The sequence below is a fragment of the Maniola jurtina genome, chromosome 14 (assembly GCF_905333055.1).
Source record: "Maniola jurtina chromosome 14, ilManJurt1.1, whole genome shotgun sequence".
Lineage (NCBI taxonomy): Eukaryota > Metazoa > Arthropoda > Insecta > Lepidoptera > Nymphalidae > Maniola > Maniola jurtina.
This window is the reverse complement of record NC_060042.1, coordinates 1,221,166-1,248,446: the sequence shown is the minus strand read 5'-3', so window position 1 is coordinate 1,248,446 and position 27,281 is coordinate 1,221,166. Positions and strand designations below refer to the sequence as shown.

The following is a 27,281-nucleotide window of genomic DNA, read 5'->3' as shown; positions in this document are numbered from 1 at the left end:
CAAAAGTTGCTCGTGTGTTTTAGACTGCGTCATACTAGCTACTAGCAAGTGACGTATCTCTTTTGGGAGAATCTTGCGTCCTCCAAACAAGTGGTATTGATATACCACAGTGCATAGTATGTCAGCCTGAAGCAGCCTCTCATCCTAATCTCGAGAGAACAAATCGAATGGCGCAAAGCCAAGTGTTGTGCTTGCGGCCCAATTTCATGTTCTACAGACATACCTACTCATAATTGTACTGCCTGGTTTTTGAAGGCTTTCAAGGGTTCCGTACCTCAAAATGAAAAAAGGAACCCTGAAAGGATCACTTCGTTGTCAATCTGTCTGTCTATTGTATCTGTCAAGAATCTTCAAGGGAATAAATAAATAAATAAAAATGTTTTTTATTAACCCCCAATCCAAAAAGAGAGGTGTTATAAGTTTAACGTATGTATCTGTCTGTGGCATTGTAGCTCCTAAACTAATGAACCGATTTTAATTCGGTTTTGTTTGTTCGAAAGGTGGCTTGATCGAGAGTGTCCTTAGCTATATAATCCAAGAAAATCGGTTCAGCCGTTTGAAAGTTATCAGCTCTTTTCTAGTTTTCTTATAGAGGTTTTTGTGTCGGAGTTTTTTTTTTTAATTTAGAGTTACTGAGCTAATGATGTGAAAAATGTAACCTTCCGTGTAACAAACAGTTGAAATGAGCCAATTTATTTATTTCCCGTATTATTGTGTCATGTTTCTAAATAAAGAATCTAAGCCCCCAGCTTTCAGCCTGCTAGTAACGGCAAAGCCTCTGGCACACGTCCAGCCCGCGAATTGCGTCTCCTTACAACTAATACCTATCTAAAAGAATGAAAACCACTTTAGAAATAAGACAAATACAAGTAAGAATCTGAAATTAAATTGTTTAATTTTTTTTTATCTACATTTCATCACCATCAGTGGCGTACACAGAGTTTAAAGCCAGGGTAAGATTAAGGTATGAGCTTATTTTCTGGCAAGCCATAATGGAAAATAAATGTTGATTTAGTACAACTAGGGTAGGCAGTACTTTTATACCTCTGTGAGCTGCAAGCCACTGATATATCCACCACTAGCGACCCGCCCCGGCTTCGCACGGGTGCACATTTATTTTTTCTATTTTCCGGGATAAAATATAGCCTACTAGCCGATGCCCGCGACTTCGCCCGCGTGGATTTAGGTATTTGAAATCCCTCAGGAACTCTTTGATTTTCCAGGATTAAAAGTAGCCTATGTGCTAATCCAGGATATTATCTATCTCCATTCTAAATTTCAGCCAAATCCGTCCAGTAGTTTTTGCATGAAGGAGTAACAAACATACACACACACACACACACACATACAAACTTTCGCCTTTATAATATTAGTGTGATACGGATTCGGAAGAATCCCTCTAAGTAATGGTAAAAGAAATTTTGAAATCGGTCCAGTAGTTTTTGAGCCTATTCAATACAAACATACAAAAATAAAAAATACAAAGGTTTCCTCTTTACGATATTAGCATAGATATAAGGAGATCCGCAGAAGAACCAAGGTGATATCTAAACTGTTAGCAAGCTGAAGTGGCAGTAGGCTTGCCATGTCTGTCGTAGAGGCAATGGCCGTTGGAGCCGGAAAGTCCATGAGTGGAGACTGCGTACAAGCAAACGTAATGTGGGACGCCCTCCAGCACGATGGACCGACGATATAAAGCGGCTGGCGGGAAGTGGCTGGATGAGGAAGGCTGAGGACCGGGTGTGGTGGCGCTCTATAGGAAAGGCCTATGTCCAACAGTGGATGACCTCAGGCTGGTAATGATGTTGATGTTTATAAATGCGTAAGTATGCTGTTTGTTCGTTTATTGATTTGTTGATTAGTCCTTCAATCACGCCGCAACAGACAAACGGATCGACGTAATTTTTTTGCATGGTTAAATAGTTAAATACCTAGAGAGTGAGGCTTCTTTTTATCCCGGAAAATAAAGATTTTCCACGGATTTTATTAAAAACTAGATCGACGCGTTCATCAGCTAGTAATTTAATTTTAAAAAACCGGGGATAGCCTACATCACATAATATGTCCTATTCAGAGTTATATGATATGGAAAACAGACAGACAGACAGAGAACAAAGTGATCCTATAAGGGTTCCGTTTTTCCTTTTGAGGTGCGGAACCCTAATAGAAAATTCACGCAAACGATGTCACGGGCGACAGCAAGTAGTGGATATAACGGATAAACTTTTCTTGTTTTCCTGGACGCTTTTAATTACGCGGGCTTTTTTTCAAAAGTTTTTCAGTTAGACAAACAAAAGACAAAAGTTTTTCATTTTTTACACAGACTAAACGTTAAAGATAGACAGCCCTCGGAAAAAATTGAAACTCAACAGCAAATTACAAAATAATATGTCGTCCGTATCTTATTTGACTTTTTCGTTGATAATGAGTCTACCTCACAGAAAATTACTACTAGTTTCGTTTCAGCGTTGAGTTGAGCTTAATTTAAAGGTGGTTTCTCCGTCACACGCTCCATATAAAAGTAATTTGGTTCTCATTTGAATATTAATTAAATACTTAATCAAAGTCGATATGTAGGCTCAAAATATATACTCACGAAGTACTCGGCTTTGCCTCGTCATACCAATATTCCTCAGCCAGCACTAGTTTTATTTCTGGCCTGGAATGTAATGTACCTACTGTTTTTCAAATAAACTTCCTTCTGCGGTGTTCCCATTATATTACAACATGGTAACCCCATGGGTTACCATGTTGTAATCTAATGTTTAATGTTTCAAGGGGCGGACCAACAACTTCCTGAAAGGCCGGCAAAGCATTGGCGGTTCCTTGCTGCAAATGTTCATAGGCGGCGATAATCACTTCAGGTGACTCGCCTGCTCGTTTGCTCGCTATTTTTGTAAAAAAAAACTTTTACAAGTGCTATTGAATCGACAAAAGGATCTATCTATCTCCATTTTGTCCATTAGTCTGTGTGTTTGACAAACAAAAGTTTTTTTTAATAAGGTTCGTGACGGCGTTAGTAATCCATGGATTCGGAGCGCTAAAGTTGGTTAGCTAAACTCAGATAGGTAGAAAACTTAAAATCTAGGAAAAGGCACGGACGAGTATCTATCTTTTTATACACGACTAGGGACCCGCCCCGGCTTCGCGCGGCTAGCTTATTACAATTTCCGTAGAGATATCTAATTTTTAGAAAATAAAATCCCATGTCACTCAGGAATAATATAGTTTTCTACTGGTGAAAGAATTTTCAAAATCGGTTCAGTAATTCCAGAGATTACTTAAGCTAACTCTGTACCAAACATTAATATCGATTCAGCGGTTGAACTGTGAAAACGTAGCAGACAGATAGACAGACACACTTTCGCATTTATAATATTAATATGGATGGTTGGCCCTGTACAGAGAGGCTTTTTGAGAAGAGAGAACTTTTACTATGTGGGTGGCGTATTTTTAGTATGTGTCTCCTACGATTATAACATTTTTGGTCCGTGAGACCTCTTAAATAGGTGTAGGTAAGCTCAGCATAATGCCCTGCATCATATGCGCTAGCACGCACGCAAAGCAGAGCGCTAATTTTCAACTTTGACCCGGGTGTCTTCAAAGCTGCAAGAACCTATAAAGCAAAATTGGGAAGAGTTTTTAGAGTTCCGTACCTAAATGGTAAAAACGGAGCCCTATTAATGTCACTCTGCTGTCTGTCTGTCCGTCTATCTGTCCACGTGTAACAGGTCTCTAGCTCGTATACTAAATGAGTAACAGACCTGAAACTTTGGCATTTGGTGTGGAACGTTGACCCAAAACCAAATATTGAATTGGAAATTCAATGAAATTATGTTTCAGGGGAGCTCCCATACATGAAAAGATGTATGAATGGAGCCGAAAAAAAATATTTTTTTGGACCCTAGCATGTGTGTGCATGATACCACATTGTTTAGAGTTTGTAAAGTACGAATAATATGTTTTTTATTTATTTTTTATCCTAAAAAATAATGAAATGGGGGCTTCAAAATTGCCAATTTTAGACCTTTCTTCATATTATCTCAAAAGCTAGTTAGGAATATGAAATTTCGATGCACCCATATTATACTGCATTTAAACAACAACATTTTTAACCGACTTCCAAAAAAGGAGGAGGTTCTCAATTCGTCGGAATCTTATTTATTTTTTTATTTTTTTATGTATGTTCCCCGATTACTCAAAGACCCCTGGACCGATTTGGTTTTTTTTTAACTGTATCGACACTTAAAACACTAGGTGAGTGAGGCTATCTTCATGAAAAGTTACAAAAAATACAAGATTTAAAAAAACCTTTTTTCCCTGTTGAAATTTTGTTATTGAATTAGTGTAGTAAAACCACAATCAATATCTCTGTCACGAAGTACCCATGAACAAGTGTAAATTAAAAATTTATAACACCCCCGACAAAGTATCTGAGTTTTCCAAAACATCATTTTCAAATAAATAATTATGTATCAAGGCAACGTCCATCTTGACAGCTTGACATATTTTGTCAATTGACATAATATTAAGAACCTAACGGTTATGTAACCTCCTTTTTACAAGAAAACTAGAAAAGAGCTGATAACTCTTAAACGGCTGCACCAATTTTTTTGGATTATAGCTAAGAACACTCTCGATCAAGCCACCTTTCAAACAAAAAAAAGTAAATTAAAATCGGTTCATTCGTTTAGGCGCTACGATGCCACAGACAGATACACAGATACACAGATACACAGATACACAGATACACAGATACACAGATACACAGATACACAGACACACAGATACACAGATACACACGTCAAACTTATAACACCCCTCTTTTTGGGTCGGGGGTTAAAAATGACTTTTGACAGACGGTCGCATAAGCCCAAGGCAATTTATTTCCGGTGAAAAGGTACGGAACAGTAATAAATTCTACGTCTCACCCACTGATATCAAAAACCAAAGATATACACATACAAAAGTAACTAACACTATTTTCTGTGTTAAAAAGTAAGATCGTCATCATCAACTCATCGCCGGCTAACTACAGAGCATAGGTCTCCTCTCAGAGTGATAAGGGTTTAGGCTAAAGTCCACCACTCTTTGTCATGTCATAATTTATTGCTAGTTAATAGCTTTAAAATAGGTGAAAAAGTAACACTCTAAAACACAAGCACACACACACACTTTTACTAAGTTCCAAAATAGCGGCCACGAATAAAACCTGTATCTATTAATTAATAGCTATTCAAAAGGTATCTTTTTAAAATAACATTTAAAAAAAACGGAAAATAAAAAAATAAAAAAACATCAAAATCGAGCTGTTTCTGAGGAATTCCGAAGATTGGCTGTTTAAAGCTTCATTGGGCTATTATAAGCTTCTATTTACATTTCGGTATGTAGGTAGGCCAGGCTCCATACTAAAATATTCAAACCCCTAACCAGAAAAATGAGTTTTGACTTTGGATTGTAATATATCAAGGGTCCCGCCCCATAAAAGGTAGCAAGTTGCTGACGGCGTTACCTTTCATAAGGGACGAACATATTATTTCTTATCGCGCTATAAATTATCCCACAACTTGTGCTAGCAACAATTTTTACTGCCTTCACTTTTATGACGACTCAGCATAATCTTAGAAGCGGTGATAATCTAATGGTTAATACGGCTTCCTCCTATTCTTTTTTTTATTCAGATAAAAGTTAGCCCTTGACTGCAAACCACCCGGTGGTAAGTGGTGATGCAGTCTAAGGCTGAGATCTATAGAGCGCACTTTGACATTGCTCAGACTAAAGCTTCAATCAAAACGAGACGGTTTTATGTCAGCAGTAGGTAGCGCTGTCAGCGTGCTGTCAGTGTCGTAAGTAAGATGGAATCGGGCCATCGGGCTAACCTGGAAGGGGTATGACAGTTTTTATTAAACCTTTGGTTTCTACAGGGCATCGTTCCGGAACGCTGAATCGCTTGGCGGCTCGGCACGGTAACTAGACACGGCCGAAGCCTCCCACCAGACCAGACTAGAAATTTAGAAGAGGTAGAGAGTTGACAATTCCACAGAATGTATATTTCTATTGTCGCTATAACAACAAATAATAAAAATTTCAAAATTAAAAAAATAATTAAAAGTGCGATGGTACGGAACCCTTCAAGTGCGACTCCGGCTCACACTTGCCCGTTTCTTTTATTATGAATTCCGGCTGTAAATGTCCAATGTAATTTTCGCCGATTTTGTTATCGGTCGTTTGCGGTAGGCAGGTAATTTTCATCCCTTTGTGTCAGCCCTTTTTGCAATCTTAGGCACCTCGTGAACCCGAGAATTATTCAAATATCACCTTTTACCTAAATATACTGCCTGCTAACTTGAGTTGATTACATTCTATATTAAAATCTCATGATTTAGGGGCACCCTTTGATATTAAAATTTAATTTTCATAACGCAATTTATTGTTATACCTAGATATATTTTAAGTAAATTAATATCACGTTTTATAGAGGTACAACAGTTTATAATAAACCTATTGATGTAAAAGGAATCGTGATTGAATTTATACCTATGTATGTCTGTTAGTTAACTTTTTACGACCCATCCGTTTAACAGATTTCGAAGAAATTTGGTACGGAGTAACTTAGGTACATCCCGGGAGGAGTGCCAGCCAAGTAACCTCCCAGTGTGCCAGGTTAGCCCGCCTCAATCTTAGACTGCATCATCACTTACCACCAGGTGAGATTGCAGTCAGGAGCTAACATGTATAGGGCGAAAATATTTGCCTGTGCAGGTTTGTACTATAGGTATAATAATGCCAAAGTTCGGGCTAGATTTATGGCTATCATCCGCCCTAACATGATCTCGAAAAGCAAACTATCAAACAAGTTGGGTCGAACACGTTAAACAGGCTTAGCTTGTTGATAGCTAACTAGCCTGAACTAGCAATCTACCAAGTCAACACTATGAATACCAACCTTGGTTAGTTTGTTTATCCCAACAATTAATTATGAGTCACTAACTTTTACTTACAACATCAATCCAAAAATCAAATCAAAAAAATTAGACTTCATACTTTGACGTAAGATTTTTTACAGCTTTATTACCCGTTATAATCCCAAAGCCCCCATGATTCAAACTTTTTAGTCGCTGATCGTTCATCCTTGTGTTGGGGACAATACGCAGATAAATTTATGATCGATGATGCAGATAAACTTTCAGCTTTTATAAAATAACGAAGGTCTGGCACTCCCTGGCTCTTAGTGCAAGGGGTGGGGTTTGAACCGCCGACCTTTCGGAATTCAGTCCATTCCTTAACCGTTGAGCCTTTGAGGCAATCGCACAAAACAGAGAGCGTAATTTTTATTTACCGATTCATGCCAATATCAAGTCTTCGTACTTATTATAGTCTCCTTTGATCATAAAAATCATATCGAGGCAAAAATGACAGGAAAATTATATCAACTCAATCGAATACAAATCAAAGTGAATTTCACGTAATTGCAAGTTATAGGGGAGTTTTTTTATAACTGGTTTTAACCGATTTCAAAGTAGGGAAACAGAAAACAGTTGGCAAAAATATTACTTGTACCTATAAGTAAATAAAATATTTGCAAATCGGTCCAGAAATCTCAAACATACATTTTTAAGGACAACGTTGTAATTTCTAAACACTATTTTTTTTCCTCTCTCGTCTGGCTTTACAAAGATTAGCCAATGTCAAGTTTGTAGTTATTTGTAACAAGTTAGTTAAACTATACAAGTATGGACCCCGTCTGTCCGGCGCTCGCCGACACACGAACGGCACCCCCTTAGAGCGCTTTCCAGTCAGTTTTAACAAAAAAAAAAACACTCCAAAAAGGCAGAGCACGCCCGCCAGCTAACGCCAACACAGACGAAGTCTCTAAACACATCTTAGTCAAATCTTAGTAGGGAAGTAGGCTTTAGAATTAAGAGCGTTGACGCATGAGACTGGTTCGTTAAATCTCTTGTATCGTGTAAACTGCAAAATGTTCAGGTGTAGATCCGCCCTTGCTAGGAACTTTTTACTTAAAACGTGTCTCCAAAATAGGCAAAGTTGAAAATGACCAGAATACTTAAGCGCGCTCCACGTAATGTAGGTAATAAATCTTATTAGGGTTCAGTAGCCAAATGGTCGTCATATCCGCCCATTGGCCCATTTGTCACAGTCGGAAAATCTCTCATATTTCACTTAATGAGATAAAATGATGACCTATTTTTCACAGAGGTGTGCTGTTGCCCAAAATAAGAAGTCCCGGATTTGATTCTCGTTTGTATCAGTCTGGGAAATTATAATTTTTTAGGTACCCATATTATTATGAATGTGTATGTTAATCCTAAAGGACCCTGGCAAACCACTATGTTGAAACTTCAGATTGGTATACTTGTATTACGCGCACTATAACACCGCAAACTTCCCAATTATGGGTTACTACTCAGAATTTCTTGACAGAAAACCCCAAGAATTTTTTGGCCCCACCACTCATTACTATACATATATGTAAGCTAGCCTCTTAGAGTCTAGACTAATAAAGCAGGTAGTTTTCAGGGTTCCGTGCCCGAAGGTTCACTAAGCTTCTGCTGTCCATCCGTCTATCTGTCTGTCTGTCAGCGGGCTGCATCTCATCTATACTAATATTATAAAGAGGAAACCTTTGTATTTTTGTATGTTTGTATTGAATAGGCTCAAAAACTACTGGGCCGATTTCAAAATTTCTTTTACCATTACTTAGAGGGATTCTTCCGAATCCGTATAGGCTATATTTTATCCCGGAAAATAGAAAAAATAAATGTCCACCCGTGCGAAGCCGGGGCGGGTCGCTAGTGAACTATAATAGCTAAAGAGTTGAAATTTTCAAGAGTGTGTATTTCAACAACGCTATAACAAAAATAACACAAATATGAAATGGCCGCCATCTAAATTGAAAAAAAAAAAATGTAAGTACTGAATCTTGTGCCCTTGGTACGGAACCCTTTGTGTACAAATCCGACTCGCACTTGACCGATTCTTATATTTAGAAGGCAGTTACATAGTAGTCAAAACTACGTTAATAACGATTATGATATCACATCAAAGCAAACCACTCACTTAACGCCGGTCTTAATATTTGATAGCTTATTAAGGCCACCTTTATAAAGCCAATAGCTACTTGATACTCACTTATTACCTCGTGATACACGTTCACAGCGGTCGTTGGCAATCAAAATGCTATTCATTAGTCACATAATAACCATCTCTTATGTGACACCGTTGATATTGGGCCATTGGATTGAGTTTTCTGTCGATTATTTCAAAGGGAGACGTGTGACTTTTGTGTGTTTATTGACATGTGGGGAAGAGACATGTAAGATGGCATCTCTTCTCTTTTCCTCTAAAGTTTTTCTCTTTTCATCTCTACATTTTCTTTTCTAAGTACCTTGTATCTATAAACAAATTTTATAACGTAATGATAAAAAATATATTTTTTTAAGGAGAAATCAGATTGATAATAAAAATAAAAGTTTAATTTACTTAGTAAAGATTGATCGTATTAATAGATACTTTAATTTTGGTAATTTTTTGACAGGGTTTCACCATAACTTTGCAAAATATGCATCAACTCAGAATATAGCTGTATCAAGTTTTGATATTGATAAAAAGCTGCAAAATAATTCCGAGGATCTCGATTTATGTTTGAAACAAACTGCAACGTCCACCGGGGTTTTGATAAATCCAAAGTGTCCTTATTATGAAGAAATCATGTATCGCGTAAGTAAATAAAATGGCAACTAAATATTTAATTATATTAAGAGGGGTCTCTGCGTCACTCGCTCCATACAAACGTAGTTCCAATTTCATTTGAATATTAAGCAACCAAAGTCCATGAAATTTTGCAGACATATTCTAGAAACTAATATCTATGCCTGTGGTTTTCCAGATTTCTATTAAAATATTCGGTTTCAAAGTTACGCGGTCTCAAAAATTCACATACAAATCTTTGAGCCCCTGTAATTTTAAAGCTTTATATTGTTAGAAAAATCTAAAACACCATAGTCACAGATATTAGTTTCTAGAATATGTCTGCAATATTTCATGGACTTTGGTTGCTTAATATTCAAATGAAATTGGAACTACGATTGTATGGAGTAAGTGACGGAGAGAGCCCTGTTAACCCAGTGTCTAAACCGTAGAGATTTTCACTACATTTATTGATGTTAGCAACGATATGTACCTATAGAAATATAGAACAAGTACTAATGCTTCATTGAAGTATGTCAACGACACTTAGCAACATACACTAATACAGTTTTTCTAGTTCTTAATTAAACACATAATAAGTATCTAAATTTTACCCGACTGCCTCATATGAAACGCGACGCCCATAAGCCCAGAGGTTCAATTTATAATGAAGACTAGGAAAAAGTATGTATGCTTACTACTCCTTCACGCAAAAACTACTACTTGTTTGGAATGGAGATAGATAATATCCTGGATTAGCACATAGGCTACTTTTTATCCCGGAAAATCTCCCGGGATTTCGAAAAACCTAAATCCACGCGGGCGAAGTCGCGGGCATCGGCTAGTAGAGCATAAAAAAAGGATTTATGTTTGCGCCGAGTAAAGTCGCTTTCAGTCACTAGTTTAGCAATATACTAATAAAAAAAATCTTTTATTTTAGGCTTCTGAAAACGTTCTCTTCGATTCCAAACACAAATGGCTTATAAAAGAAGAAAGAGATATTTTCAAAAACGACGTTCCTTTGGTAAATGGAATGGGTGATTTTGAAGGGACTCTTTACAATGAGACACATATTGTTAACGAGAACGAAATGACATCAATATCAGTTCTCAGTAATCTAAACTTGAGCATCGACGCTGATATCATATTGTCTGCGAAAATAGGTAATTATGTTGTTTATCTTTTGAAGTTATTGATTATTTAATTAGCTATATTTATTTATAGATACAAATACTCGTCTTGATAAGGTAACTTACAATAAACATTTAAAGAACGCAGAGAAAATCTATACTAATAAATAAAATTGGAGTGTCTGTCTGTAATTTCGAAATAACTACCTCATATTAAGCTCATATGGTTATTTGAACGATACCAACACTGAATCACACGTTTTTAAAATTTTTGTCTGTCTGTCTGTCTGTCTGTCTGTTTGAAAAGGCTAATCTTCGGAACGGCTGGACCGATTTTGACGGGGTTTTCACAGACAAGTAGAGGATTGATCAGGGAGTAACATAGGCTACTTTTTTAACCGACTTTCAAAAAGGGAGTTGTGTTTTTCTTCCTATGTACACCGAAATCTCCGAGATTTCTGAATCGATTTGCGTAATTTTTTTTTTAATCGATAGAGGAACTTTGTGACAACTTTCCCACGGGATTTCAGACCCTAAATCCACGCGGGCGAAGCTGCGGGCATCAGCTAGTTTACAATAAGAGTGAATAGGTACAGTCAGCAGCAAAACTATGTAATGCGAATTATTGTATCCTTGAATGTCTATTTGACCGGACTGTAATTTTATATTATATTCCATAGTCTGAAATGAGCTTTAGGCCACATCATCACTTCCCAACAGGTGTGAAACGAGTGCCTATATTATATAGTAAGTAGAAAAAACTTAACAACTTCTTTCTATTTTTTGACAGATGATTCGTCGTTTAAACTGTACGAAGTGTATAATTTTGGTAAAGCACGCAACGGAAAATTTGTCATTAAAAGTATAGGAGACTGGAATGTAGATAAAGGTAAATTTTTAGTTTTAATGAATACCTATATATTATTATCATATTCAATAATTAAATACAAATTCATAATTAACCAAGTATGAATCTATATCTTTGGATAATATACATAGTTATAAGAAATTATTTTTTGAATTTTTAGCTAATTCGATTCCCGGGTGAGACAAGCAAATAGAAAGTCTTTGAATGCAGTTTTCTTTCTTTTTAAAAATAAGATTTTTCCCTTTAAGTAAAATGATCTAACTTAGTTCCCTACCAAGGTCCATAATTATTTCCACCCTATATTATGCTTTGCCAAATAAATAATTTTATGTCTCCCGCGGTACATACCTAATAACATCATTAATTTAGGTCTGAACATTCCAAAGGAATTTAAATACTACAGACGTTGGGATTTTCAGGAGATGTCTTTCAAAATGGCGGTAGTAGTAAGTATCTACCTGTGTGTGCAAGTCCGACTCACACTTGGCCGATTTGTTTATTATTATCGTTTTGCAGATGACACCGATTCCTTCAGTGTTTGATCCACAGATGATCTTAAGTATGACCCCCGATTATAGAGTATCTACTGTATCTCACACAAGCGCCATAATTCTACATGAAATCGCTGGGATACATAATTTTAGGTAAATACCTTCATGTCAAGAGTGAATAGGCTCCATATTAAGCTGCATCATCACTAGCTAGGTCTGATTGCATCCAAGCTATTCTATAAATTAAAAAAAAATCTTCATGGCAAGCTCGCTTCATCATCGCCATCAGCGGGTAATTCGCTGATTCAGTGTTCAAGGAATAGCCACTGAGGTCATACGTTTATTTTTAACTAGCTGGTACCCGCGACTTCGTTCGCGTGGATGTAGGTTTTTTAAAATTCCCGTGGGAACTCTTTGATTTTCCGGGATAAAAAGTAGCCTATGTGCTAATCCAGGGTATAATCCATCTCCATTCTAAATTTCAGGCCAATCCGTCCAGTAGTTTTTGCGTGAAGGAGTAACAAACATACACACACACACACACACACACACACACACATACAAACTTTCTCCTTTATAATATTAGTGTGATCCATTGAAGGTCTTCTAAGAAGAATATTTTGATATCTCTCAGTAAAGCAGCATTGTAAAACCAACGAATGCCAAATGAGCTCGGAGGCTATCATTCATCGTTGAACATTGAGTTAGCGAAACAGTATGTTGGTATGGTTGCAGCCAAGAGCTTGTCTATTTTTTTAAAGGCTACGGCCATATCTGCGCGTCAAAATGCGGGATGCGGGAAGCGATGCGCACCGCATGTAGTATAGTCGCGGAGGTCGCGAATCCTGGCGGTTCCACTTTTCAAAGATTAGTTAATTTTTTATTTATTTTATTTTTATTTATTTACAGACAATGGGAAGTGAACATTTTACACCAAACTTTGTAGACCAAAACACTAGATAAAACTGAGTCTGGTGTTTGCAATTTATTTATTTGGTTATTAATTTATTTATTTATTTATTTGGTTTTGCAATGACACCATGTTCTTTTTTATTTTCAGATACAATTACACTATTATGGATATATGGGTTGGTGATTATATAAAGGAACACAAGGTAAATAATATTTTTTTTTAAATACAACCATAATGCAACTGTCCCACCGCCCGACGAGGAAGCGACCATCTATCGACTATTTTCTCGCTCATAAAACGTGTAATCGTTGTATCAATCCGTGCCAATAAAAAATAAATAGTTGAGCTGTGTTCACTCGTTTGTGGTAGCGACAAGAGTTATAAAAAAAAACTCGCTCAACAACACTCTCTTGGTGGTCAAAACACCAGCGCAAGCGCAGTTTTACAGAAGTTCCAGCGCTAGTAATTGCCCATGGCACTCATACACTATGAGAATATCCCGGTGACAAAACTATTCTAACTATACGGCCAACTCGTTTCTAGTTTTAAATTCAACTCATTCCACGCTAATTGTCAGCAATGGCACAAGTCACCAAGTCAGTAACCAAAATGAACTTTGGAACAATTTCCAGGCAGTGACGAATGCACTTTATTTTCGAGAACAAGACATTACGCCAATTTTGCGCCTTCATCCCGCACAATTTGATAGATACGATGTGATCACACCACCTGTCACCTTTATTGAGTAAGTTACAATGACTGACCTCTTCTAATATTCTAGGCAGGACTCTCGATTGGCGACTTATTTTCAAGCCAACAAGATTTTCGTCATTTTGGCCTCGAAGAGCACGTACAGCTATCGGTCCTGGGCCTGATCTCTCTCCGGTCATGTCGGCTTTCTATTCCATCCGGCTGTGAGAGTGAATAGAGTGCAATTTTATTTGCGCACTCACTATTATAGTGCATACACTATGATATATCTCACGCAGTTTTTTTTTTTTTTTATGTGCCATCCTTGCGCAGGGGCCATGCTAATCTTCTCTGTATCGTTCCAAAAAATTGGCTAATTTCTATGGAGATTGGCCGCCTTAGCCGAAATTCGGTTTGGAGGACATTATTATTATAATCAACTAAACTTGTTTATTTCTTCGCGTAATTTTAGAAGTCGATTTTACTACCGCATCCCCGCTCAAGGTGTGGGCAATTTTGAGAATCAGTTTCTACGTCCATTTTCATCAGCCACCTGGTGGTGTGTGATCGGAATTTGTGTGCTTTGCTGCATCGTTTTGCTGCTGTCAGCGATCGCGGAAAACCAGCCAATCAACGTGTATCATTACTCCATCTTGTCTGTTATGGCGCTGATTTGTCAACAATGTGAGTACTTTTTATTAGTTTGACTTGTCCGTATTTCGTCATGCCTTTCAGCTAATTCCAAAGTCAAAGTCAAATCATTTATTTAAATTGGGTTCCATTCTTATACATCCATGGTACCATTGTACACTTTTTAATTGTAAGTTGTTGAATTTGTAAGATGTAGACGTAATGGTGATAATTAATTAAGTACAGGTATATTGCGTTAAAATTTTGGAGATCAATGGTATGTGGATTACCTAATAAATAGGTTATTTATAAACCACGGAGCGTCTGTGATGCTTAACTTATTTTTTCCAATCTACTTAACAATACTATTCTTTGAATATCGATTTAACCAAAGTCCTATATTAGGGTTTGGTTGTGATTATTAATATTTATGGTTCCTTTTTGTTTTAGTTTTTGAAGAGTTCGAAGATTTACGAAGAACATCAGCAGGTATTCAAAAAACTCAAAATTTATAAATATGTACTAGCCTTACATAAATATACAATGGTAGTTTTGAGTTTTCAATTGTCAAATTGACCAATTTTTTTATAGCCAAGAAAATGACAATCCTGGTGACGGGTATATCATGCATCTTGATCTACAACTACTATACCAGTAGCGTGGTGAGCTGGCTGCTGAACGGGCCTCCACCTTCCATCAACTCTCTGTGGGAACTGCTTTCCAGTCCACTTCAGCCAATACTCGAGGATACTGGATATACTTATTCATGGCTACAGGTAAAGCATCCTCCACCTGTCGTGACCCCGAACCATGCAACTGGGTTGAAATATCGACAAATAAAGTCATCAAATTAATGTACTGGGTACATACCACGATCTACACTCAGAATCCAAATAAGTATTATCCAAACCTGCGTGACTATAGAGCAACTACGAAGTGGGAACGAAAACGGTGCCCAGCCGTCGCCTTCCATGATATTTAATGGTGCCATGCACACCTACGAGAATACAACAGCCGCATAGGTGTGCACATATAGATTCTCGTCGTGGACGCTCCCACATTGCGTCCCGCATTCCGCGTTCATAACGTGCAGGTGTGGACGTAGCTTTAGAGCTCGCAGTGCATTACTTTTGAGGATCATAAAGTACTAGTATTTATACCATATAAGTCAGAATAGGTAGAGGAACAGTTCTATTTCGGCCACACACATTAACTTTTATAGTTTCTATAACATGTCTACAAAAATTACCTCGAGTTTGATTGAATAATATTCAAATGAGAACCAAACTACGTTTGTATGGAGTGAGTGACAAAGAGACCGCCGTGCGCCGCCCCGTTAAATTATTTAATAATGTATTTATTTATCCAGTTACCGGACTACTATTTTAATAACAAGAAGGCAGATAGTGAAGATGCTTTAAAAATTAAACTAAAAAACATGATGAAGAAAGGAAAAACTATAGTTGCGTCTATGAACGAAGGCATCGAATTGGTTAGAAAAGGAGGTAATGATTTTGTCAAAAAAAAACTAGCTAAACTCAAAAGAAAAAACAGAACCCTTATAGGATCACTCTGTTTTTCGTCTGTCTGTCTGTTAATACTTAATAGTTTTTGATTTATCGTGCAAAATGTCGAAAAAAATATCCGAGTACGGAACCCTCAGTGCGCGAGTCTGACTCGCACTTGGCCGGTTTTTTTGTGATATAAAGCACAATTCACCGTTTTCGGATTTTGGTCCCTTGGATTTTCTTCCCCTTTCCTTGTGCGATAAGACATTGCTACCTACCGCATGATTTTAGGTCTATTTAGGTTTTGATCGGGTCTTGACAGATATGTAACGAAGTGATCCTATAAGGGTTCCTTTTATTCTCTGGAGGCCTACGAAGTACGGACCCCTAAAAGAATAGTATTTTGAATTTCGAATTTAAAATGCTCTACTCTCTCCAGGATATGCATACCACGCAGAGACGAATGCGGCAAACGACAGAATTTCTCGAACCTTCGACCAACAAGAGCTATGTGATCTGGACTCTTTACATTCCATAGAGAAAGTTTTGCTTTATTCGAGTCTACAGAAGAATAGTCCGTACCGGGAGTTTTTTAGCTGGAGGTACTTATTTAGACTTTAATATTAATATCACTGCTCATAATTTTTATGATAGTGTTTTATCTAAACTTCAAGGAAATATCTAAATAATTTTTAATGCATATAAAAACTAGCTAAAGCTTGCGACTTCATCCGGGTGGTCTACACAAATTTCAAACCCCTATTTTACCGCCTTAGGGGTTGAATTTCCAAAAATCCTTTCTTAGTGGATGTCTACATCATAATAGCATGCTGAATTTCAGCCCGAGTTAGTACCTACCTGGACGAATCTGGCTGAAATCACGGGTGGGTTTAACCACTTTGAGTGACCAACCAATCACAGACGAGCCTATGTTTTCCGTACTGTTGGCGAGGATAGAGTAATACGGAAAACTCAAAATGGTTAACGCCCACTGACTTTTTGTGTTTGTCATTTGTATGGGATAACAGAGAGAACCTTATAGTATCAACTTTTTCCTTGGATAGAGTTATATCTTCTTTGATATGAAAGAATCTTCTTTCAGCCTAGCTCGTCTTCTAGAAAGAGGTATATTTCACTGCACGCATGAAAGGACCTGGTCCCACGAGGTCAAGTGTGCAGGAAGTTCCCCACGAGCCTTGGCTTTAGGTGGAGCTGCCCCGGCGTTCATTGTGTTGGCTGCTGGGTTTATCCTGGGAACTTTCATTATGCTGATAGAAAGGTATAACTACTATCGTGTTTAGTTGGAGTAAGCTCGACTAGTTTAAAACCCATCCTTAGGCCTCTAGTCCCGGTCCAAACCCCAAAATGAGCAGAGCAGCTGGGTCGTGAGAGCAGCAAAGCAGAGAAGAAGGTAGGTCTTCTATGTTTGGCCTTCGGTGTTGCTGCCCCAGTGTCCTTCCTTTGTGTTGGCTGCTGGGTTTATCCTGGGAACTTTTATCATGCTGATGGAAAGGTATAACTATCTTCTTCCTTCTAGCATATCTGTTGGGTCCACTCAGGATTTGCTATTGTCATAATAAACACCAGTCAAGTACAAGTCATTACAAGTTAGCCCTTGACTGCAATTTTACCTGGTGGTAAGTGATGATTCAGTTTAAGATGGAAGCGGGCTAACTTGGAAGGGGTTGGCAGTTTTTTTACTAAATCCAGAGCCCAGACCCCTTGTCGGTTTCTAGACGGCATCGCACCGGAACGCTAAATCGCTTAGTGGCTTTTTTTTTTCTCTCTCGTCTGGCTTTACAAAGATTAGCCAATGTCAAGTTAGTTAAACTATACAAGTATGGACCCCGTCTGTGCCGGCGCTCGCCGACACACGCACGGCACCCCCTTAGAGCGCTTTCCAGTCAGTTTTAACAAAAAAAAACACCTCCACAAAGGCAGAGCACGCCCGCCAGCCAACACCAACACAGACGAAGTACTTAGTGGCTTTTCCGGTAGGGTAGTGGCTAGCCACGGCCGTAGTCTCCCACCAGACCAGAACATAGACACTTAAAAAATTGAAAATTATCCCTGCCACCAAACCTGGCATCAAACCTGGGAATACCCACTTACAACAAAGACCATAGCGCTCACCACTGCACCAGGGAGATCATCAAAAGTTCTAAGTCCAATTTTTTTACAGGTTTTGTTGGAAGCATGGCTCCAAAAATAGAAAACCTGTAATTAAAACTGAGAAGATGGAAGAATGGCCCGTAAATAAAATCTAAGGATACAAAGACATTTTTTTAGGGTTTAAAAATCTTTGCACATGACATTTTACACGCAGCTGCTATTCGCCGCAGCGAAAACGCAATGTACGAGAAATATTGTACTAATTAATTAGTTCTAGAAATAGGTTCTTGGACTGTAGTAATAAAATAAAAAATTTTCAAAAGAAAAATAAAACCGACTTCAAAAACCAAAAACACTAAAAAGTAGAAAATAATTTTTGTTTAGCTACACATGTAATGTACCTAGGTATGAAGTCGAGCGAGCATATTAAAACAAAATTAGAAATCCAAGAGTGAAGCTCGCCCGACTTCATACCTAGGTACATTACATGTGTAGCTAAACAAAAATTATTTTCTACTTTTTAGTGTTTTTGGTTTTTGAAGTCGGTTTTATTTTTCTTTTGAAAATTTTTTATTTCACAATTTTTAGTGGCCCCACTGTACTATAATATGCTATGCCCAGTTAAAACCCTACTGTTTACTAAGCTATTACAGTGATCGCGAGCAATTTGCTCTTATCCATTCAGGAGTTCTGTTCTCCATCTCCGAAGATATTCATCGGATCTTCACCAAATTTATATGGGACCACCTGCACAGTATACCCTTTCAAACAAAAAAAAATTTTTCCAAATCGGTCCAGGGGTCTTTGAGTAATCGGGGAACATACATAAAAAATATAAAAAAAAAATAAAAAAAAAAAAAAAAAAAAAAAGATCCCGACGAATTGAGAACCTCCTCCTTTTTTGGAAGTCGGTTAATGATGTGATGTTTTGTTTAATTGTAGTTTATGGAGCTAGAATCCATTAATAAACAAAATATTTTAAAAATAACTCTAGATTTATTGAAATTTTTAACACAACTAATTATTATTTATTATTTACTAGCTGATGCCCGCAGCTTCGCCCGCGTGGATTGGTCAGATCCCCTGCAGCATCAGGATTGAGGAGTTGGACTCCAAATTTTTTATGAAACAATGTCGCAAAGTTCCTCTATCGATTAAAAAAGAAATGACGCAAATCGGTTCAGAAATCTCGGAGATTTCGGTATACATAGGTAGAAAAACACAACTCCCTTTTTGAAAGTCGGTTAAAAAAGTAGCCTATGTTACTCCCTGGTCAATTCTCTACTTGTCTGTGAAAATCCCGTCAAAATAGGTTCAGCCGTTCCCAAGATTAGCCGTTTCAAACAGACAGACAGACAGACAAAAATTTTAAAAACGTGTGATTCAGTTATAGTATCGTTCAAATAACCATATGACCTTAATATGCGGTAGTTATTTCGAAATTACAGACAGACACTCCAATTTTATTTATTAGTATAGATTAGCGTCACGGTGTACGGAAGGCGATCAATGACGTCACAAGACGATAAACGTACTAAGTATATTTTTTAATTTTTTTAAACAAAAATATTTTCACGCAGAAATCACTCAATTTTATCTTCCTCTAAACTAAAGAGTATCTGCATCTTTTTTTAAATACCTATTGCTAAATAAGGACGGAAAATGAATTTTAAATTAAATACTCTAAAATTTTAGAGCTACTCTACAAATTTTGGCGCCTATAGTAGCAGTTCTATAATTAAATTATTGTCTAGTTTATAGTTCTATAATTGTCTGTCCTTTTCTCATTACATGGTAAAAAGAAGATGCGAATATTCAAAAAAGTTACCACCGGAATCAGTATCATTAGCACACCTAAAAGCCAATATTTGGGAGTTGATTGAACTGAACAACATGCTGACAATTAGTATGGATTTTAATTATGTATTGTATGAAATAAATAAATAAATAAAAAGTTAATACAATAAATACGCCATTGCGGTATTGTTTGATCTGCATATTCATCAATCTGGCAGCACGCCACCAGCGCGCGATGCAATCAAAATAAATCTTTTTGCATATTTTATTCCTTTTTTAGTACCTACTACCCACCCATACATAATATATATTGTTGCAACTAAGTTGGGTATAAAGGTTCCCACAGACATACCCAAATAGTCGTGAAAAACATAACCCTGTCTGTGCCTCGTAGTCAGGTAAAAGAACACGGCTCCACTCCGCTCCTTAAGTAAGCGTTGAATCTTATTCATGCGAAACGAAGTGGAGTAGGTAGAGTGGAATGGATTGGACCAATCAAATTGTTGATGGATCACACTTCACACTAATCACACTTCACACTAATATTATAAAGGCGGTGTGTATGTGTGTGTGTGTGTGTGTATGTTACTCCTTCACGCAAAAACCACAGGATGGATTTGGCTGAAATTCGGAATGGAGATAGATAATATCCTGGATTAGCACATAGGCTACTTTTTACCCGGAAAATCAAAGAGTTCCCACAGGATTTCGAAAAACCTAAATCCACGCGGACGAAGTCACGGGCGTCAGCAAGTCATAATTTTATAACAGCGTTACTATACCCATTATATAAATGCGAGAGATGCTTGTTTGTTGCTTTTTTGGTTTGTTGATTTGTTCATTAATCGCGCCGCAACGGAATAACGTATCGATATGGTTTCTCGATTGGATATATAGTCAAAGATTTGGAGAGATACACAGGCTACTTTTTATAATGAAAAATCAAGAGTTTCTTTTTATAATAGCGAGCAAACAAGCAGGCAGGTCAGGTCAGGGATGTTAAGTGATAATAATTTACAGTGATGAGTTCCGACGAGATTTTCCACTCGTCTCCGTGGGTATGCGTCGAACTTTATTCATACGAAATGAAGCGGTGTGGGTGTGTTGTTATTAACATAATAGAATTGGCCATAACTCGCTGGTTTATCAGAGTTTGAGTAATTAGTTTTGGAGGAGTTCGCCCTCACTGGGCGTTGTATGCAGTTTATATCTGTTCAGGAGTTTAGGGAGTAATTAACTCTATCTACTGTTTAAACCACAATTCGGTGGATAGTTTAACCTAGTTTTGTTGCTGCGTAGAACATTCTTATTCCGAGGCCATAGTTGTAACTTTTTAACCGATTGAAGTACAAGTGTAAATTAACAGGGCTCACTCCGTCACTCGTTTCATACAATCGTAGTTCCAATTTCATTTGAATATTAAGCAACCAAAGTCCATGAAATTTTGCAGACATATTCTAGAAACTAATATCTGTGTCTGTGGTGTTCAGATTTTTCTAAAAATATGTAGTTTTAAAATTACAGGGGCTCAAAAATTTGTATGTAAATTTTCAAGACCGCGTAACTTTGAAACCGAATATTTTAACAGAAATCTGGAAAACCACAGACATAGATATTAGTTTCTAGAATATGTCTGCAAAATTTCATGGACTTTGGTTGCTTAATATTCAAATGAAATTGGAACTACGATTGTATGAAACGAGTGGAAACGAGTGACGGAGAGAGCCCTCTTAAGAGGGCTGTCTGTCTGTCTGTCTGACTGTCAACAAGTGTAAATTAAAAATTTATAATACCCCCGACAAGTGAAGGTGACAGTAACTAGAAAAGAGCTGATATCTTTCAAACGGCTGATTTTCTTGGATTATAGCGAAGAACACTCTCGATCAAGCCACCTTTCAAACAAAAAAAAAAAAACTAAATTAAAGTCGGTTCATTAGTTTAGGAGCTACGATGCCACAGACAGATACACAGATACAAACGTCAAACTTATAACACCCTTCTTTTTGGGTCGGGGGTTAAAAACCGCAGTACACTTGCTCATTCTTCAATATCTCAATAAACTGCACCATCTACTTATCTAAATTCTAAAATCATCATTATCAACCGGTAAATGTCCACAGCTGGTCATAGGACTCTTGTACATATAACAAATAGATAAACATACAAATTGGCTTATGAAAATTAAAAATAGTAGAGAATAGATGAAATTAGTTAGACAATGATTTTTTTTTAATTAAGAAGGTACCTACGTTGGTACTCCAGTATATATAATGTGAGAAAGATAAGATTACTGATCAAGGAAACAGGTACTTACCCCTAACAATTGATATGACGTGGATTGCAATGGCTCCAATACACGTTGACCTAAAGTCTTCAGGGAATGCTGGCCAATGTTTTGTTGCTGCTTGCAAATTGCATCATGATTCTTTGATGTTTATATAAAACTAGCTGATGCCCGCGACTTCGTTCGCGTGGATGTAGGTTTTTCAAAAATCCCGTAGGAACTCTTTGATTTTCCGGGATAAAAAGTAGCTTATGTGCTAATCCAGGGTATAATCTATCTCCATTCTAAATTTCAGCCCAATCCGTCCAGTACTTTTTGCGTGAAGAAGTAACAAACATACACACACACACAAACACAAACACACACACACAAACTTTCGCCTTTATAATATTAGTGTGATTCCTCGAGACTCATAAGAAACAACAAGCTTAACCTAATCATTCTAATTTCTAATATCATCATCATCGCGTGCTTTCTTCGGAACAAAGTTTGGCGATCATTGTTCGAAGAGTTTTTCTATAAAGCCGCCTCTTTTTTCTTCGGGTAACTAAGTAAGCCCGTATATTATAGTCCAACCACTTACATCTTTAGCGAACTTGAGCTCTTTTGCCTGCAATTCTCCCTTCCAACACTAATCTTGGGAATGAGAATTGTACTCCTCCCTGTAAATCTCCAAAGAAAGCGAGCTTCCTTCACATTCGGTGGGCATGAGTAATTCTTTCTCTTTGTGGACCAATTCCAGTACCTTGTTATTCGATGTAAAGCTATTCGAGGTTTTCTAATATTTAACATAAATGGAAAATTGTGTCTTTCTGTCTGCTACCTTTTCACCGCCATTTAACTGACTTTAAGGAAATTTGCTTACAGAGAGTTTACCGGAGCCGTACATAAGCTTACACTCGAGAAATCAAAGAGTTGCCACGGGATTTTTACCAAAATCCAAGCAGATGAAGTCCTGTTAAACCAGTATAAACTAAGCTCATAACAGCACACTACTCATTAAACAAAAACTTTCAGTGAACTTGTGTTCTCTACACTTGGCAAAAACTTGTCGAGTTCCAGCTTGCCGATTTTTGTGCGCTAGGTATTTATACAAATACTAGCTGATGCCCGCGACTTCGTTCGCGTGGATGTAGGTTTTTTAAAAATCCCGGGAACTCTTTGATTTTCCGGGATAAAAAGTAGCCTATGTGCTAATCCAGGGTATAATCTATCTCCATTCTGAATTTCAGCCCAATCCGTCCGGTAGTTTTTGCGTGAAGGAGTAACAAACATACACACACACACACACACACACATACAAACTTTCGCCTTTATAATATTACTAGTGTGATAGTGTGATAGACAGTGACATTACTTGCCGAGTGCACTGACCAATTGGGCTATTGTGTACTGGAACCTTTAAAACCCCATAAGTGGAAACTTGTAATACATAAATTGTACTGTAAAGATTGTCATTGTATTAGCTTATTACGGTGTAACATAATATAATTTAATAAAATTGTTTTACTAGAAAAATGTATAGAGTGGTTATTTTATTGTTGTTGTCACCTGCGCACGCGCAGCTCAATCTTGATAAAGCATGTAATTTCACAGGGTTAAGAACTACATCTTTTGATGTATCAACTGTAAGTACTTACCCACCTACATTTAACTAAAGTTAGAAATACTGAAGCTAATTTAGGGGTTAAATTCCATTCTTAATCAACAAGATTCAATTCAAATCCTTACCTATTTATAGCGTTCCGTACCCGAAGAGTGCCAAAGCCCTAGCACTAAGCCTCCGCTGTCCATCAGTCTGTTTATCAGCAGGCTTTATCTCATGAACCGTAATAGTTGGAAGAGAGTTGAATTTTTCACAGAGTGTGTAGGTACTTATATATTGCCGCTATAACAACAATTAATAAAAACAGACAGACGGACAGGCAATAGACAGACAGAAATACAGACAACAAAGTGATCCTATAATTATACAGGGGTTCCTTTTTCCTTTTGAACCCTAAAAAACAAGATGGCGAATTTCAAAACAGCCCCAACGAAAAATTAAAAAAAAAATTGACATGGTGTTATATCTTGTAGATGATACGAAACCCTTTAAATCTTTATGTGCGGTTTCGCCTTGCACGTGATCGCTTTTTCAGATAGCAGGAAGATGGTATCAGTTAGAAAGAATCGAGAACACCTTTGAGTCTGGTGACTGCTCGACCACCACCTTCACAGTCATCTTGTCAAGTCAAATCCTCTCAGGACTTGAGTTCTCCAGCAGGGAAGTGGCTGGTGGTAAATTGGTCTACAGAAATGCATCTGTTTCGCTTAGTAGTACTAGTAGTAGTATATTTGGCGTGCTGAACTTTACGTTTACTGGTAAGTGCTTAGATTTTTAACGCAGATCCACACCTGCGTACGCGCGCGAACCGTGTACGTTGGCGCATCATAAGAACTAACCTGGAAGGGGTATAGCAGTTTTCATTTAAGCCATACTCCTTTGGTTTCTACACAGCATCGTGCCGGAACACCAAATCGCTTGGCGGCTTGGCTTTGCTGGTAGGGTGGTAACTAGCCACGGTCGACCAAACCAAAAGCGGGCAATTTGCATACACGTTGTACAATATGTCAAGGCGTGCAAATGTTTGTGAGTTTTAAACATTGTAATAAGCAAAAATCCTCCAGCAAAAATAGAGTGAAGAGAACCGAATATTTTCGATAACAACTTAAACATAGTTTTATGTAGGTTAACATAGATTATGACATAGGCTTCTTTTTATCCCGGAAAATTAGATTCTCACGCAATTTAAATAACCTAAATCCACGCGGATGACGTAATGGCATGTTTGCGAGTCCTCCTTTCCTCAATCAATTTTGCGAATCAAGGATTCGAATCCTTGATTGCGATCTCACTTTTTTTCCAGGTGGTGATTCTTACGATTATTTGATAATGCCTGTTACTTATTATGAACAACAAAGTATGGTATTGTACAGCTGCCAGAATACGGATGGGAACACGAGTTCAGGTAACCACCATAGAGACTGTGTAGAGGTGGGGGGTGGGGGGGGGGGAGGTTTTTCTGGTCAACTGGGGTACTGCCATAGATAATCGTAGCAGCCGAAAAAATAAAAACGAATCTACATACGTTTGCACTTTACTCAAGTGAACAACTACTGAGTGAATGAGCGACTCATGATCAACTCGCAGGTGTGAACCCTCCTTTAGGGCGCATTTACATTAAGTCAATGGCCGAATTTTTCAACTGATGCTTAACGGTTCAATGCACGTTAAACATTGGTGGCTGAATTCGACTTAATGTACATGCGCCCTTAGATTCTCGTATAAATATTTTTTCAGTATGGGCGTGGAAACTAGGGAAAACCCAGTCACCTTCACCAGAACTTAAGATTGCGACTGAGAAGCTAATAGCAGGTGTTAAAGATTTATCTAATGCTACTTGGAGGACGACCTCGTTTAGTGAGACAGCCTGCCAAGTCAATGGCGGAGTGAACCTTTATATTTTTTCTCCTTTCGTCATGCTAATTATAGTATCGGTCCCTGTAATCAGAAATAGAGAAAATGGATATAAATATCTAGCAGCTAGGTTCACGTGATTAGTCGAAGTATGATAGAGTCTAGTCTAGATATTAATTGGTATATCACTCACAATAGATGTTTTAAACATTAAAAAGATAATGGAACATGAATAAAGTGTTTTTTTTTCGACAAATACTTATTTTAATAAACTAATCATAGTCAAATTCATTATTAAAGTACTAAAAAAGGAAAAGATGACTCACCGACTGATTGATCTATCAACGCATAGCTCAAACTACAGGATAGATCGGGCTGAAAGGCACGCAAATAGCTATTATGACGTGGTTTAACAGATTTAAATAAAATTTTGTACAAAGGTAACTTGCGTCCCGGAAAATTGACATAGGCAACTTTTTATCCCGGAAAAGCAGAGTTTCCGCGGGATTTTTAAAAAACCTCAATCCGCGCGGACGAAGTCGCGGGCATCATTTAGTACATATTAATAATATGATGATCAAATGATTCCTTGAGTAAGTCCCAAATTATTTCTTAGTGCCCAAGAAAGAATTTGCAGTTATTAACACCTTAATCTTAAATCCACGCAAACGAAGTCGCGGACTGTTACCAAATATGATTTCACTTCATGCAATATTCAAAAAAGCAACAGTCAATAAAGTCCAATTGCCCGTGACGCAATTATTATCCAATCGCATGTTATTGCGTAGTGCGGCTCATATGGCCGCAAGGGAAATCAGCACCTGTCGTCCACGCGTAGGGTCTAGTTGACCTATGCTTCAACCACTTTTAGAGTAGGTATAATATCAAAAAAATCTCAATAGCAGCAGGTCAGGCTCACTTTGTCACGTATTGGTACGCTGTGGTAAATAAAAAAAATGACTAATATACCCCTTTCCCCCACTAAGCGTAAAGCTTGTGCTAGGAGTACGTACGACAATAGTGCAACGGGTTGAGTTTGAATCGGCGACCTTCCAGATTTCAGTCCGCTTCTTTATCCGTTGAGCTATTGAGGGTCTTTAATTTAATGGCGTCATGAACACCTACGCAAGTATAGATGCACGTATAGATTCGGTTAGTGGACGCTGCCGCGTCGCATCCCGCATCCCGCGTTCATGATGCGCAGGTGTGGCCGTAGCTTTATACAGCGATTGAAAATTCAGCCGTAAGGAAAAATAGTGCTGATAACGATATGGTCCAGTAAAAATTGCCAAAAATATAAACTGGTTTAGAAGCAGTTTTCAGAATTTCATCAGTATTTGTTCTGATGATTGTGGTAAGGTGCAAATCTTTTATCAATATAATAGCTTCAAGCATTAAATACCTAAAATGCACATTTGGAATATTATCAAAGTGTTTATATATTATTTTGTAGTTTTCAAATAAAACCTTCCAAAAGTCTTCAATGTTTTCATGCCTACATATGGGTCCTTAAATTGTCTGTTAAATAATACGCATTTAAATTTTAAACAGAGTATTTAAGGACCCATATTATGAAAATTTTAAGTAAACCAACCTAAGTATATAGATACTTAGGTTTTAAGCTAAGCTCTGAGCCTAAGTCTAGATTTACGCGAAGTAATCTAGGTGTAGAGGCGTAAAGTTTAGTAAC

At 37.5% G+C, this 27,281-nt stretch overlaps 2 protein-coding genes and 1 non-coding gene across 3 annotated transcripts; 2 read left to right on the top strand and 1 right to left on the bottom strand.

The window, feature by feature from the left end:
* The first annotated feature begins 9,146 nt into the window (after positions 1 to 9,146).
* On the top strand, positions 9,147 to 18,286 carry LOC123871518 (ionotropic receptor 75a-like). Its single transcript, XM_045915361.1, has 15 exons — positions 9,147 to 9,334; positions 9,557 to 9,738; positions 10,649 to 10,871; positions 11,629 to 11,727; positions 12,076 to 12,152; positions 12,223 to 12,350; positions 13,258 to 13,312; positions 13,743 to 13,855; positions 14,273 to 14,484; positions 14,881 to 14,919; positions 15,022 to 15,206; positions 15,800 to 15,935; positions 16,378 to 16,540; positions 17,041 to 17,217; positions 18,121 to 18,286. Exons 1-15 carry the CDS (start codon positions 9,196 to 9,198, stop codon positions 18,203 to 18,205), a joined length of 2,013 nt encoding a protein of 670 aa, XP_045771317.1. The 5' UTR covers positions 9,147 to 9,195; the 3' UTR covers positions 18,206 to 18,286.
* LOC123872228 lies at positions 14,085 to 14,191 on the bottom strand. The gene has a single exon (XR_006797436.1). It is a non-coding gene; the product is annotated as a U6 spliceosomal RNA (small nuclear RNA).
* A 5,275-nt stretch (positions 18,287 to 23,561) lies between the features above and the next one.
* Positions 23,562 to 25,799, top strand: LOC123871523. The gene is made up of 4 exons (XM_045915367.1): positions 23,562 to 23,759; positions 24,273 to 24,495; positions 25,041 to 25,142; positions 25,475 to 25,799. The coding sequence occupies exons 1-4, from the start codon at positions 23,649 to 23,651 to the stop codon at positions 25,729 to 25,731; spliced, it is 693 nt and encodes a 230-aa protein (XP_045771323.1). The 5' UTR covers positions 23,562 to 23,648; the 3' UTR covers positions 25,732 to 25,799.
* The last annotated feature ends 1,482 nt before the right edge of the window (positions 25,800 to 27,281 follow it).

Bases quoted from the DNA above. Each gene is read 5' to 3' on its own strand.
- LOC123871518 (XM_045915361.1), top strand. From the start codon at position 9,196: ATGCTATTCATTAGTCACATAATAACCATCTCTTATGTGACACCGTTG. The intron at 9,739-10,648 runs GTAAGTAAATAA...CTTTTATTTTAG, and splicing joins ATGAAGAAATCATGTATCGC to GCTTCTGAAAACGTTCTCTT. The intron at 11,728-12,075 runs GTAAATTTTTAG...TCATTAATTTAG, and splicing joins AGACTGGAATGTAGATAAAG to GTCTGAACATTCCAAAGGAA.
- LOC123871523 (XM_045915367.1), top strand. From the start codon at position 23,649: ATGTATAGAGTGGTTATTTTATTGTTGTTGTCACCTGCGCACGCGCAG. The intron at 24,496-25,040 runs GTAAGTGCTTAG...CTTTTTTTCCAG, and splicing joins GCTGAACTTTACGTTTACTG to GTGGTGATTCTTACGATTAT. The intron at 25,143-25,474 runs GTAACCACCATA...ATATTTTTTCAG, and splicing joins GGATGGGAACACGAGTTCAG to TATGGGCGTGGAAACTAGGG.